Source organism: Rhea pennata, chromosome Z (assembly GCF_028389875.1).
Source record: "Rhea pennata isolate bPtePen1 chromosome Z, bPtePen1.pri, whole genome shotgun sequence".
Taxonomy (NCBI): domain Eukaryota; kingdom Metazoa; phylum Chordata; class Aves; order Rheiformes; family Rheidae; genus Rhea; species Rhea pennata.
Genome location: NC_084702.1, coordinates 52,469,595 through 52,485,194, shown reverse-complemented (window position 1 = coordinate 52,485,194; position 15,600 = coordinate 52,469,595). Strand labels below are relative to the sequence as shown.

General features: G+C 35.9%; 1 protein-coding gene across 3 annotated transcripts in view; it reads right to left on the bottom strand.

The window, feature by feature from the left end:
• EDIL3 (EGF like repeats and discoidin domains 3) overlaps positions 1-15,600 on the bottom strand; it is a 250,526-nt gene that overhangs the window by 146,895 nt on the left and 88,031 nt on the right. For 2 of the 3 annotated variants that reach the window (XM_062599399.1, XM_062599400.1), the window contains exon 3: positions 3,958-3,987. The exons of the other annotated variant lie outside the window; for it this stretch is intronic. In XM_062599399.1, the coding sequence (XP_062455383.1) occupies positions 3,958-3,987 (30 nt within the window). The remainder of the gene's footprint in view (positions 1-3,957; positions 3,988-15,600) is intronic. 3 annotated transcript variants of the gene reach the window in all.

Sequence of the window (15,600 nt, the reverse complement as noted above, 5' to 3'; positions counted from 1 at the left end):
TGGACACCTCCTCAGTAACACTACTGGATCAGCACCAGACTCAGAAGGTTAATGATACTCCAACTAAGATAAATCTCAAACTGAATGAAACATACTCCTTTCATACAAAAACAGTAAAATCTGGTAGCTGACAGAACTTTGCTTTCGGCCTATACAAATCTCTCTTCTCCAGGATGACAATATCCCACCGAAACCACCATAAAAGACTCCAGGTGACTGCCTTTGGATGCAGGGTCTATCCATCTTTGCACCCCTCCACCTTTCATCAAACTGCACGACTAACAAGAGTTTCACTGTAAGAAATGGATAGCTACTTTACGCAAACACAGCTTCGTAAATGCCAAAACCACCTGAGAAATAAGTTGTATTAAAACAATTCCAGAAGAATCTGTTACTTTCAAAACAGCAACATCTGGTTATATCTTAAAGCAAAATGAAAAGAACCATAAATTATAAAGAAACTATAAATTACATAGCATCTGAAGATCTAGAATTGTTTATAACATTATGAGATAAAAATTAATGTTTAGCTAGAGAAAAATTGCACTTTATTTATAAAATTCCTGAAGTAACTCCTTTGGAAACACTAAAGCAAGTAATACATTTATAATGAGCATTTAAGTACAACTTTATTTTCATAAGCCCTTCATCAGCAAATTTAAAACCTCATGCCTGCTTTTAATGCAACAAGCCCATTTTGATTTTGACTTCCTCAGAATAAGATAGTACATATTATTGTTAAAATTTACATAGTGTTTCTGAGTTGCTCTTCCACGGCATCCTTTTTTAATCTCCAATCTAGCAAACAAATGCTTAAACACATGCTTGCAAAAATAACAGGCCATTCATTCAAAGGGAGTTTTCACATGCTAACTATGTACTTAACTGCTTTGTTGATTAAGATCTAAAACAGGATACGAACAGTTGTGCAGAAAATGTTTTCTCCATTTTACACTATTTCTAAAATACTATATTTATACTTGCATATAACCTATTTTATTCTAGTCACTTATTTTGTAAATGCAGGTATAATGTCAGGCTATGCTCTGTTAACACTTAGCAGTAGCTAGGAAGCAGTCTTTCCTACTTAAGGCAGGGACGAATTTTTTCCAAAGGTAGACAAATACTGACTATTTTTGAGCGAGAGCTTTCCTTCTGAATAAAAAAAAAAAAATCATTTTGTAGCTGGAGAAGTTTAGTCAAATAAATTCCTTGAAGGAATGAATTCCTTGAAAAGCTTCAAACTAATCAAAAATTTTCAAAATAAAATACATTTTTCAAAAATAATTCCTAACAGATTCTAATCAAGTGAAATATCAAGTGAAATATCTAGGTCCCAGAACTAGATTAAATGACAAAAAGTGCTAATGTTGCATTAATTCACCATACTTCTTCAACAGGTATTTAGTCATGCTTCCCTGTAACGTATTTATGAACGGTTGAGGTTTACTGGCACAAATATTTACAAATACGTATTTTGTCTCATATTGTAAATCTACCGTGTACGATTTCTGCCAGAGGCATTTGTTCATCTGTCCAAATCAAAGAGCAAAAACATTGTGGTTCTGCATTTGTAGCACAATGAGGTCTCAGTCCACAAGGACTGTTGATTTGTCTGCGTGGGAACATCCATCCGCATTGCTGCGTAGTGCAGCTCCCTTATGTGTACCGTTATTGTGAATCTTTTTGTGCCCTAAGGTGGAAAGAGGTCACTGGTGTTTCCAATAAGAGTATCCACACAGAAAGTTACACTGGTATAGTTATTATAGCTATTATTGCATGAAATAATTGAAGACATTTTTAGATGACAAGAGACCCTGAAACACTAAGGAACTATAACAGTAAAAATAACAGCTAAAATTTATGTGCAGATCACTCAACCAACCACAAGTAACCTGATCTGAATTCGAAAAACATGTGATCAAGGCTTTGAGGAAAATATTTGAAAAATCCTCATGTAAAAAATGACATTGGTGATGGGTAAATTCAGGGCGAATACGAATGTTTAGGAATACTCTATGACAGAACAACACTCAAAAGACATTCATTGTAAATTATTAACTCAGCTTTGTCAAACACAAGATTTATGTGGGGATATAACCAAAGCAGTCTTACCAGGGTACCATAAGGAAAGTGTGAAGTGCTTAGAAACAAAATAAAACACAACAAAAACACTTATATCGCTACAGAAGCGATCAACGAAGCCTGTTGTCTGGCACTCTAGAAGGCAGGTATTCCTGAGGAGCTGAATATAGAATTTGTTGGGCTTCTGTGAAACTCCAGCCAGTGAGTTTAGCAGAGATCTCCGGAATCTGTGCCACTGTCTTATAGATTTCATTTCCTTTCTTTTATCCATTTTCAGTTGATGTATCTGGTTGGCTTGACCAGTCCGTGAATACACGACCATCACAAAGACTGCAATAGTTTTAATTCAAAGAAAGATGCTATATATTCATGAGCTGCTCCACTGGTTGCAACCGGAATGACAGTTTCGCAATATGCAGTCTTTGCAAGACTGTTTTGGACATACAGGTATAGTTAAATCAATTCCATAAGAGGAAAAAAAATTACTTTTGCTTTTTTTCTCTTCTCCAAAAGAAATAGGGCAGGCAAGACCCTGTATACCTCCTTTGTAATAGACTCTTCTTTTGAACAGCTGCATTAGCTTTCTACTAATATATACTTTCCATGAAAATTTCAACACTGACAGACTTCCCAGGAAACAGTTGGAGGGTGATGCTTAACAAAGATGATATATACCATAATATATACTCTTCAAGGGTATGTTGGTACTGTAATGTTCTTTCTCAAATTCTCCCTCTCTTCTTGGTTTGCAATGTTTTTCCTCATCTCAGTCATGCTTTTTTTCTATTCTGCTACAGTCTTCATGTTAAAAGCTCTTTGGCTTCTTTCTCTATTCAGCACAATTCTTAACTATTCTTCCTCTCTCCTCATATTCTAATCTTGGCTTTACTCTCAGTCCTTTCCTTTATTATTCTCCATTGTATCCTAATTACTTATATTGCTCCCAAGCTGTAAGTTAGCGCTCTAAACACTGTCCTTCCTTGCCATCTTCCATTCTTCTGTTTCTTTCCTTACCTTTTCCGCTTTGCTCCTCTGGAGATCTTGACTTCTTCTAATAAGTCACTATAAAGTGACTGTCTATTCATTTGATGTTTTAACTCATTGAGTTTATACAACTTAATGTCATTTTAATTATGTTAAGCTGGTTAGCAGCACTCTTCTTTGGCATTCCCAATTAATTAGAAACAGTTAATCTTAGCAACAGAATAAACATTTCATGTGTGTATCTCTTGTGTAGCTTCTGAAGTAATTTTTATGACTGTGTTGTTAACTGTTGTCACTACTTGGCAGTCTGTCAATGGAAATAGAAGTTCTCTGAGCAGACAGTCCAGGCCATAGTTTGCTGAATATTTACTTTAAGCAGGATGCTCTGCGTCCTCTGTTCTTCCCTTCCTCTGCTGCCTGTTCCCAAGCTGTACTGTCTTTAAAAATGTCAATTTGGGGATGATTCAGTTGAGTTTCATCAGTATAAAGGCAGATTACAAATGAGCAAAAAACTGATTATTTTGAACTCCTGATTGTTTCTGACCTGGTTCTGTGTGTGCAGCCCTAAGTACCATCTTAGCCAAGGAAGGAGCATAAAGGAAGGAACAAGTAGCAGAGAAGATTTTGAACCACTACTGGAATAAATGTTCAAATTACATATCCCAGTATCTCCAGAATTGAGGGAAAAACAGTCAAAAGGAAGGGGAGCAGGCAGAAGCAAAAAAAAAAAAAAAAAAAAAAAAAGAAAGAAAGAAAGAAACTACATTGATATGGATATTTAATACATGTAATGTGTGTAATATGCGCTCTGGTTATAACAACAAAAATAAAAAAGCCATTAAGAATTACCGAGATACAGGCATAATCATAATCATAAATCACTCATACCTGCTGAAGTTGGTTCCTCTTCATCTGAGGCTGCACAAAAGGGGAATGGGGGGGGTAGGGGAGGGAGGGAGGAGAGAAAGAGAGAAAGAGATGAAAAAATCCAAATAGTGCTGTTATAATTATTTACATTTTATTAATGTATAAAATGAACAAGCAGTCATCCTAGTTTATTTTATATAGTTTGAATCAACTTCAGTAACACCAGATATTGCATCTGAGATAAATGCGTGTGGATGCACCTGTTTAACTCTCCAGTCCAAACATTTACTGTCTGAAGAAAGCAACAGGAAATATGTATCTGCATACTAGAACCTTTCCTTTTCTGTTGTAGATAACCATTAAATTGCCTTAAGTTACCATCAGATTGCACCTTAGACTGTAGACTGCAACTATTTCCGGCATATTCAACAGAAAGTCAGTACATAGACGTATTCACAGTAAAACTGTATTTTACAATTACGTCAGTGACCTAGTTCTTTCTCTCCTTGCAGTCAGAATGTTTACATACACATTCATCATAAAAATGGCTTTCTTACAGTCTTGAAAAAAGTTTTCAACAAAAGAGAAAGCAGCAATCAAGTGCTTCTCACCTGGATACTCTAAAAGCATCTTGAAGTCTGAGAGGACTCTCCACAAATGTGATAGAAACCCTCTTAAGGCATTAAAGACAGGTATCCAGATCACTTTTTTTTCTTTTAATCAATCTCTTCCATCAGTTGTTATCCAAGCTTAATCTGTTTGATTTCTTGCAAAACCAGTTCCACACACACATTTTTCCAAAGGAGTCCTCTCTTCTGCCTGACAACATAGCCCATTTATCTGAGCCTTGACAGACTGAAGGGCCCAAAGCTCCTGACGTCCCCGGAGGCATTAACTCACCACAGCACTTCTAGAATTTGGCAGCGACAACGATTTCAAACACTTCCTCAAAGATCAGTACCACGCTTGGTAAACCAGCTGGTTTGCCCTCACTATCATCCCATGTATCACGATCGGAGAAAACAGGGAAGGTGCAGGAAACTCTTTCCTTATTTTAGTGAAACGTTAAAAGACATACTAGAGGCCCCTATGGCTGTGAGCATCTTCTCAACAGACCTGAGTTACATTCATTACTAAGTATAAAACCTAGCTAATTCAATACAATATTTTATATGCAACTGTATTTGACTATCACTCTGGCCACACCATCACTCCTAACTGCCCACTCCTAGAGTGCTGCTCTGTTAGGTGCTGTCCAAACCAATCGACAGAAGATAACGAATTACTCTCTGAATGAAGCACCAGCCAAGTATCTTGTCTCTGACTACAGTTTTCTGAGGTAAAAAAAATAAATATGTATTTATATAACTTAGTGTTCTAATAAACAGTTAAGAAGGATGCATTACAAGAACAGTACATCATGAAATGTATAATATAAACTGTTCTAAACAAGGTGCTTAATAGTCTATCCTCTCACTTTTATAAATTTTCTTCAAGTCTAGATGCATATTTTGACATTACATGGATCTATTACGATGTGTGTGCATGTGTATATATATGTATGTATAAATATATAGAGAGAAATTTTATTGAATATTTACTGAATTTAAGTAAAATGTGCTTGTAACAGTAGACAGTTTCAAAAAAAAATCCGAGAAACAAAGAGAAAATACTACCCTATTGTTTTTAAATTGAACTAATCAGACACATCGTTAGTTCAAAAACAACACAATAGTTAGCTCCACACAAGGAACTGACTTTTAAACCTTGAGAGCAACAGAAACAGAGGTAAATAAATTAATTATGAATTCAGTCCAAATTACGTATGTTGCAATTTCTCAAGCTATCAGTAGCAAAGAGGAAAACTAAACAAGCTGAACAGAACATGAAAGTTAGTTAGAATTTCAGTTATTACACTATGTAAATGTCCAAAATCTCTATTAGACTGCAAGCCCAACTTTTGCTTGAGCAACGAATAAATAAGAATGTGTGACTCTGTATGCGTGACTGTGCAGGCATATTAAAATTAAACAACATTATTCAATTATACAAAGTATATTCAAAATTCATTCCACTACCTTTTTCTTTTTAAACAGAGAGCCATTTAAATATTATTTGTAGAATTAAGTTCTGTGATGAATACTAGCATTGGCAATGCAAAACTGGATTCTGATACTGCTCTGACGGATGTTTCAATGGTACCACTCTGTGCTTGTGTACACATCCGCATAAAATAGGATAACTGAATCTCAGCTGAAATAAACCATTCAGAGGCTGAGACAGTTACACTGGGAACATTGCATCTCTGCTTATTTCATTACCTTTGACTATTTCACTGCTGTTTTAGGCCATAAATTCTTTCAGAAAGAGACTATGTTTGCTTCTATTCCCGCAGAGCTGAATTCTCTTACAAATAAGCGCAACAACTGATCCTTTATAGTCTCACATCTCACATTTTTTTCCAGAAATCAAGCGCAAGACAATGGAAGTCTTTGTCCTTAAAATCAGTAACCTAAGCGCAGACACTAAGAACACACGTACTACGTATATTGTGCCTGTTAAAGAGAGAAGGCCACTGTAACCTTTAGCGAGATTAGAACTACTCAATATATCTTGTCAGAGACCAAAACATTTAAATTCAAAATCCTGACTGGCTGAATTAATATAATATTAATAGAGAGGTGTCACTGATGAAAAATTAACTCATCTTCCTCATTTCAGTCTAATGGCATGCTATGATATACGACAGCAGAAGTTCAGAACTGCTTCTGCAAAAGGCTAAGGACCTAGGTCTAGCTGTCAATACCGTATTTCTTAACCCTGCACCTGTCTGGATGAAAGATGTATGTTAAAATTTGATATGAAAGTACCAGCATAAACTTATTTGGATTTCATGCACACATTTATTTATTTATTTATTTATTTTATCACATGAGCTTAATCTCTCACTATCTGCAGCAGGATTTCTTTCGTCCCACACAGCTTGACAGACCACATTTAAAAAAGAGCCTTTAATAAGCCACAGAGTACTCAAAGAATACACTATTTTTGCTTTATTGTCCTGCCTCAGTTGGAATGTCAGCACTCAACTCTCCATTAGTTAAGTAAATCACTAAATTATCATGCTGAAAAATCCCCATATGACACTTTTTTCCCCTCTATCAGCAGTGATTTAAATCTTGAAGTTATTTTAAAAAGCTATTTATACAGTGAGTCATACCCACAGTAATTAGCTGTAAATTACTTTCTTTACTTATTTCCAAGAGGTGGAGAGGGAATAAGCTGGAATCCCCTTGCTCCGGTGAGCTGGCAGGGTCCGCTGACTCGTTCTGCCTGGCCCTGGATCGGAACAACCTGCCCAGCTCCCTCCTCGGGCCTCGAGGGGCGAGACTGCGCGCTGGAGCCAGGTATTGGACACAGACATCCCCCAACAACTGTCACGGGCATCTTAAAGCTATGGCCTGATAAAAATATTGCATGACCTTAAGCTGTAAACCAGTCTGCACTTTTAAAATATTTTCAAGCAGGTATTTCTTCCTCATGTAATGCATCATTGGCAAAATATAATAAGACATATGGCAGCACTGACATTAGCTCCCTTTTTTTTTTTTTTTTTTTTTAAGAAAAAATCTGATGCACATTTGGGACAATTCAATCATATTTTGCTCAGAGGTAATACTGAAAGGTAAAAGCATACTACGAAAAAAAGATAATAAAAAAAAAAAGACAAGACACAGGGATAGATTTGGAAAGAATATACAAGGATATGTATCCTCCAGCATATAGCACACTACTAGCCTCAGAGTGATACTGTGAGAAAGCAACTTTCAGATAGTATCTGAATACCTATACCAAGCTTCAGAGTATTTCTAATACAATGGTAGATTACTTGAGAAATCTGCAAAAAATCTGAATTTTGAACCATAGTAAAAGTAAAGTTGAGGGAGGTAGAATCACCATAACATTAGTTTTGTGTTTATAGTAATGTTTGTGTTACTTACATTAATGTAAACTACGTTCGCCCTTAATATTCAAATAAAAGGTAAGAGATATTTATAAAAGAATAAACTTTGATATACTATATTATCTCTATGTAAAAGGCTATGCAGGGAGAATTCTGCAAAATGATCCAAATGAATCACCTGTGAGCAGTAGGATCCAAGAACAGGAAGCAACGTTTTCTGACTTCAACTTCAAATTAAGAGAACTTAAAAGTAAATGATACTCTACTCAGTATTAAATCTCAAGGTATCAAGTTATCTTCAAACTACTACAGCTTACTGACTTGCAGTAAACTCAGCATCGGTAGTTAAGACTGAAGTTTTAATGATACGGACGTTTCACTGAAAATACCAGCCTAAGTAGCCTCTCCTCCTCCCTGCTCTACAGACCTCGGTTTGTTTTCCCGTAAGCTGGCTCAGTCCTCTTCTCCGGTTCACAGCGCGGCGCTGCAGGCAGTACTCGCGTGACTGATGTGGCCGGGTGTCATCAAGCAGAGGGCTAATCACGACAAGCAGCGTCTCCACCAAAGCTCCCGTATCACCAAACGGCAGCCTCTCTCTGCCCCACTCTGCCTGTGATGCTGAGTGTGAAGAAGACCTCTCAAAGCCACAGCTTGGATGATTAACGCTAACTCACCACCTCATAGCGGCTCGAACGGTTGCCACTGTAATCGGTGATATAAATATTTTTTTTCCCAACACAAGTTATTAGAAAGGAGGAGTAAAACCCAAGAAAAAGAATTCTTTCACGAAGCATAATGTGTCTGTCTACATTTAAATCAGTTCACACCACTGCTTGAAATAAAAATTAGTGGGTATTGAATGACACTCAGTGATATTTAAGTGGGGGTGATGAACACAGGAACTTTGCCTCTGATGATGATGTACTGATTTCAAATAACAGATTAAGTAAAAACATTTTTTTTAAGCTTCGTTCCTGTTTCCTACACAAGCATCTGCCCCCTGCTCCTATTTCTCTCCCCTCCCTACCCCACCTCTATAATCTACAAATCTGGTCTAATGATGTGATTGCTGGGCTACTATTTCTCTCTTCAGCTCAGTAATACTGAGTGATGACACTGAAAATGGGAATTACCATATTAAACTGTTTTGTATCACTCTCTAATTTTAAACATTTCTTCCTTCTCTGCTAGACTCCTGACTCTAGAGTCTAGTTCTAGATTTTGGTCTAGAATTTGGTTGTCCATGAATTTCAAAAACACAGAATGTATGCTAGTTGATCAGGGTACATCTGCTAATGCAAATAACAGTTTTTTTCTCACAGTTTTAAAAGGAAGATGGATTTGTTATTTTACTGGGTTTTTTTCTTTTCTTTTTTTTTTTTTCTTTTTCCCCTCCAGCTAGTAGGTAATGCTGGGACACTGGCACATCTCTTCACAGGACTCTTCACAGGCCCTCCGGAAGGGGCCTCTTTCTGTCTTCAGCTGGCTAAGCTGCATTTGAAGCTAATCTTAAAAAGCTAACATCAAGGAGGAGAACACCAGGTAACTCAGTCTTGCATTCCTATAACTCCCCTATGCATTGATAAAACTATGCTTGGATGACAGATGTTAAGTGAAAATCAAAGTCATTAATTAAAAATCCCTAGAAACGTCTGTAGCACTTGAGAGAAAGCCTGTATTCTTATTTTTCATAGGTTTGCCTGGTTTAAGCACTTGAAACCTATGAAAAAGTCATTCTTTCTTCTTCCTCTCTTAATTTTATTTCAGGAAACAAATTTCTAACAGAAAATTGGCCACAATTTCCAGCAAGCAGATGTAGGAAATTCATCACTGCATTATAGAAGTAAAACATTTCTACTCTGAAATATTTCTCTTGCTGTGAATACCTTGGGCATTTGACCAAAATTTCAGGTATAGTTGAAATGGAGAATATTAGCTTCCTTTAAAATGACTGTTGGAAGTGTCCTGAAAGGTGATTAGTTTATTCTCATTTGATTCTTACTGACTTCCTAAGTGAACACATCAGGGCCTGGTGCTGAATTAGAAAATGCTTAAATATGAACCAAATATTTCAGAAAGATTTAGCTGGCAAATGAAATCTATATTTTGCAGGAGATAAGATTAGAGAATGATACTTGTTTTCTGTCTTTGCATTCACAACTGTGTAGGACAAGGAAATCAATCTGGTACCCACTGAAGAAATACAGAATCTAGTATTTGGCAGAAGGCTCTGCTTAAGAAAAAAATATGTAAAAGAATTTGTTTTTAAAACAATTATTCACTCCTTAGTGACTATTCACTTCATATTCACTTCTCCTGCCAACATTTTCAAGTGCTGCCAAAGGCACAACAGTACTTAATGCAGCAATTCTGAAATCAGCAGTTGTTTGTCATGACTTGAAACATCACATAATTTTTATATACATTTTTATATATATATATAAATATACATACATAGAGCGTATGTATTAACGCATGCATGTTCCAAAATAAAGTTTTCTGAAAAATATTCTAGCACTTCCATGTACAAAATCTAGTGTACTCAAATACCTAAGATATTAAGACCATAAATTACAGTGTAGTCTTCATTTCTTCAAATTTCTAAGAGCCTTCTCCACCATCCAAACATACCCTTAAAACTAAATATTGAAAAAGGCTACAAAATACCTTTATGATTAAACAGGTAACTGCTAGCATCTGCTACACTTAAAGATGCAAAACCTTATCCATTATATGTCCATCATCATATGTGGGAGGTTTTACCTTTCAATTCAAATTATTTCACTTTTATGAATGCCTGAGGATATTTCTTTTTCTTTTCTTTTTTTTTTTTTTTTTTTTTTTTTTTTGATGTTTTAGTGGAAATTCAGTCAGTTATTCTTACATGAATGCAGAATTTTCAATAAACAATGTTTTACACTGTAAAATAATAAGGATGATGATATTTTCTTTTATTTTTCAGACTTTCTCCCCCTTGAGAAAAAAAAAAAAAGTTACAACAAAAGCTGACTCAGATGCTCACAATGTGTCCAAGTCTGGTTTGGTGCTTGCACTAGAGGCCAAATGACCTGACCTGCTCCAGATGTGTACCCAAGTATTTGACTTGGGTTAAGTGAAAGCTGCCTGGATGCAGTGCCACGTACCCAACTTGTCCATACTAGCAGGGGAGCAGATCGAGGGTCATGCAGCAGAGGCTGAGTGAGTGGAGGTAGTTTTGTCTGCTTTTGAGAGCAGGTTTCTCAGAGGACTAATTCCCCGTGGAGGTAGGAGAATAAGGCTTTCTCAGATCCTATTGCAGCTACAAGACTTCAAGCGGAAAAAGTGGAATGGCTGAGCGTGATTTGAGCATCCTCAAATCTAACATCAGAAGAAAGAAGCCAGAGTTACTACTATATTATATGATAACTAATTAGCAGAAAAAGTCCTTCGAGTAACTGAGAAACGGTAATAGAAAGGATACTGGTGATAACCAGTACTGAAATACAAATTGAATTTCAGGTGTTGGTATCTCCAAAAGGAAGTCAGCAAAATTGAAAGGATTCAAAAGACAATAAGCAATGCTCAAAAATCAAGCAAAAATAGCAGCGTTAAGACAAACAAACCAACTCCAAGTCTACATAGTCCTGTGTTGGTAACACCAGACATCCATGTTAATTCCTGAGCCTCAGACACACCTGGACCACCTAGTCTGCTGCCAGCAAACTACTCCCAAACTAACTTGTCTCACTGAAATAACCATTAGAAAGTTCAGCTAGCATCCAGGCAAGACTGACAACTTCCAAATCCTAAAAAATTTCAGTGCAAACTAGAACAGTCATATGGAACATGCAGTTTCTGATGTGCTCTCCCAAATACTTGGCAGCTTTCCAGTAAATTAAGATTTTTCTAATATATCATTTGCTGGCCCCATTTTTCCTAGAGCAGAAGGCTGTGTAAACCAACGAACTAATAGACAAGAGCTTTATCATTATATGAAAATTCTTCAGATTGTATGAAGATAAAAAGTATTCAACAGTCTGTTTACCAGAAGAAAAATCTAAAACAGAATAAACAAAATTGTATAGAATCAGAGGTATACATTCCTCTGTTCAAATGCCTTCATAATCCTTACAGAATAATTATTATTTTTTTAATTCAAGTCTACAGTACTGTTTTGAGCCTGACTGATGGTCAGCATACTGCTTTATCGAGATAGTTTCCATGCAACAAGATCTTCACCATAGAAAATCTGAGCTCTAAATTGTAAAATGTGCCAAGAGGAGAATTCAAAGGAGCAGATGGCAGCTAAAATGAAGGATATTGAGTTAGAGGACTCCCTGCATGGGAAAGGTAAAACCAAAGGGGAAAGGCTTTGATGAGGTATGTGTTTTCAATAGTCTTCCAATAACTTCAGGAATGAGGAACGGGAAATACCCCACCATAAGACTACACAGTATAAATACAGGCATAGCAAAGAAAATACTTGAGTCATGATCTGAGTAACATCTAGCAGACATTGTTGAATGAAAAAAAGTAGTATTTTGATTGTCCAAGCTAATTCTGGAGGCAGGAACACAACACTTAAGGAATAACTGACACACCAGTACACACTTTTAATATTTCTGATTCTGATTTAATACTTCTGAGCAGAAGCAAAAGATCCTATTGTTTTTGAAGTCAAAATTGGTTTTATCTTTGACTTCTGTGTAATTGGAATAAACACCTGAATATATTTGAATACACTGCCGTTTATTATCAAAAAAAAATATGTTGTAAAATATGTATGATGTAGAGTGCAGCAAAACAATGTTAATAATGTCCAACTTTAATAAAACCCTGTCCTCCTCTCGATCTCAAAGAGCTTACAACCATAGGTCTATGATAAAAAAGGAAACACAGACTCATGAAAAATATTAATTAATACTAGGATATCAACAGGACAGTAACAGAGAGAGTACTGAACCTGGACCTCTTCAAACCCAGCACTTATTCTGTGCCCCTTAACAGACTGTCTGACCTAATATATGGGTGACAAAGCAATTTACTTTAAACATGGGAACAGTCCTAATACTACAGATCATTGTACTATTAACCGATTTTATTAAGTATAGGATTTTCTTCACTGATATTTGTATTTCAACAAAAAGAAATGCCAAAAAAGTAACATTTAACCCATGCTTAATAATTTTAAAACCAGACGTTCTTTTCTCTAGTGCTGACACAAACATGGCTTCTCTATATATCATGAAATAGGACAAGAGAGAATATGGTGCTATGAGGCACAAAAATACATTCTTGGATGACGGTTTTCTACTCTTCTCAGAAATGCCACTTTATCGTAACAAATCTTAGTTTAAAATAGTATTAAGACTTTTTTTTACCCTCATTTGTCATGTATACACTATTCATAAAATTTCAGATAATAATTAAATCTTTAGTTGTCAAAGCTATTTTTTCTGAACACGGAAAGCGAAGATAATGTACATTGATTTTTCTTTTATCTTAATGAATGAAGCCACTAGAAGTCAAAAGTTTATCAGTTTCCCTGACTTACCCTCTGCAAAAAGCATTTTAAATGTAACTGTCAGTCAGTATTCCAGGACTCCTCTATGCCTTTCAGCTTTCATTAGTGTAGCAGTGAGGCCTATTGATTTTGAACTGTGGTCTTTTCTTAGATTTTTCTCATCCTGAGTATACGGATTTTATGGAATCCACCTCACCCCTACTTTTGCCTACGTTCCTTAGAGCAGACTTATTCATTTTCCATGTATCTTCTTTTACAAGCACTGTTCTGCATTTTTGGAAGAGGCTTCGCACCCTCTCCTGTGGCTGCGTTTCAGAAGGAATCAGAACCAGCATCTCCCTCTGCGGGAAATGAGAGCTGCCGGGTTCTGGCGAGCTGCGTTAAAAAGCTGCCCTTAATTCCTTTTGATTTCCCCTCTTCTGACTGCGAAACAGATGGCTCAGCCTCCCTGGGAGCTACCCTCGTCCCAGTGATGCTTGAAGGAATCTAAAGCACCTTTGGGAACTCGCACCTCCCTTCCACGAGGCAACAGCTCCAGCACACAAGAAAGCCCACCACTGAAGCCCACCACAAAAAAACATTACTATTCCTACAACCTCTTGTCCTAGGCACCTGAGATTTTGCCAAACGCATTTTACTTGACCAAAGTCAGGTCTTTGCATCTGGATTTTTCTTAATGTCTTGTGCTCTTCAAAAAGAGGGCATATAAAAAGGCTGAGTATAAACACAAAGCTATATATTGCTCTAAACCATTCAATACAAGATCTTATCACTTATCTGATGGCACAGCATTTCTCTTTGGCCCTCAAAGTAGTCACCATTCTGGATTGCGTGGACACCTGACATTAAATACAATTTTTATATTTGTCTTATAGGGCTGTACATTGATATGAATAGAGCTAAGAGAGTAACAAAATGTTATGCCATAGTTATTAAACTTTTTCCCTTTAAGTATTTGCCACCTTCCATTCTCTCTGTGTGATCATCTACTATGTATTTTATAATATGTTGACTGCCATACTATCATTATTAAAGTAAATTACATTTAAAGCACTAATTACAGTCACAGTGATGAAAACCTCTTACTGCTTCCATAGCCTTCATCTGTAATGTCCAAGGTAAAATATATTTAAGTGCATGAAGGGATCTCTCCTGGGGATCTCAGAAAATGACAGGCAGATATTCACATCCTCATCTCAGAACTACTGAGAAAAACTTGATTGGAATTTGATTGATTTAAGTGCTCTAAGGGAAAAGAAATTAAAAACTTGGTTTCCCTGCCATTGGTAGCTTTATTGAGGACAGAAACAGAAGAATATTCTTTTATTGTTCTTTCCCCATACCCAACAGCAGAAAACGTTGAGCAGACTATGTTAACCAGAAGTGAAAAACTCGTTATATTTGGGCACACCTACATCTCTATTCCATGATGGAAGTGAAAGATCTAATTTTATTTTCACCTCTTTTAAGTGACAAAAGAAAAAAGGGCAATTTTTAAACTGTTGAAAGGTTTTTCTTTTCTAATTCAAAATTAGAAACTAATAAACTTTGTCCCACAAAAAAAGCAAAGTGAAATTCATTAATATTTTTTTCATTAGAATTTTCCTAAGTTTTTTAGTTTCTGTTAGTTTTATGTTAAAGATATTACTTGTTAGTTTTTCAAGTCAAAAAGTCCTTCTGAACTTAAACCACATTCATGAATAATTTGCATGTTCCCCGTGGCATTTTCCAGTTAATTTAATATTCATGCAAAAAAAGTTCAGGCTTAAAGATGAGCAAGCTAGATGCGTACAATGCTAGCAGATGCAGTTTTATTTTACTTCCCATTACTTAATTTCATTACAACATTTTTAACATCAACATAAAAGAGTATCTAATAACAGCATCTAATAACAAAGTCAAATCAGAATAACTCTGCTGACCTAAGTCAAAAGAAATAAACATTCATCCCATAATATTTTGTCAAATTAAATTAAAGATTTTTCCCAAAAAACTTTTTCCTTACTAGGAATCTTATGATATCTTCGCTGAGTAGAAAATATTTTCCTTAAGGGATCTCATTAGAATATTAAATTTTAAATTAAGCCATGTATTTTAAAGTCTGTTAATTACTACGTAGAGCATTCTGCAAGAGCTTTCTACATCAAAGATCATAATGATTAAACATAAGATATATTCAAGAAACTAGAATGAAAAA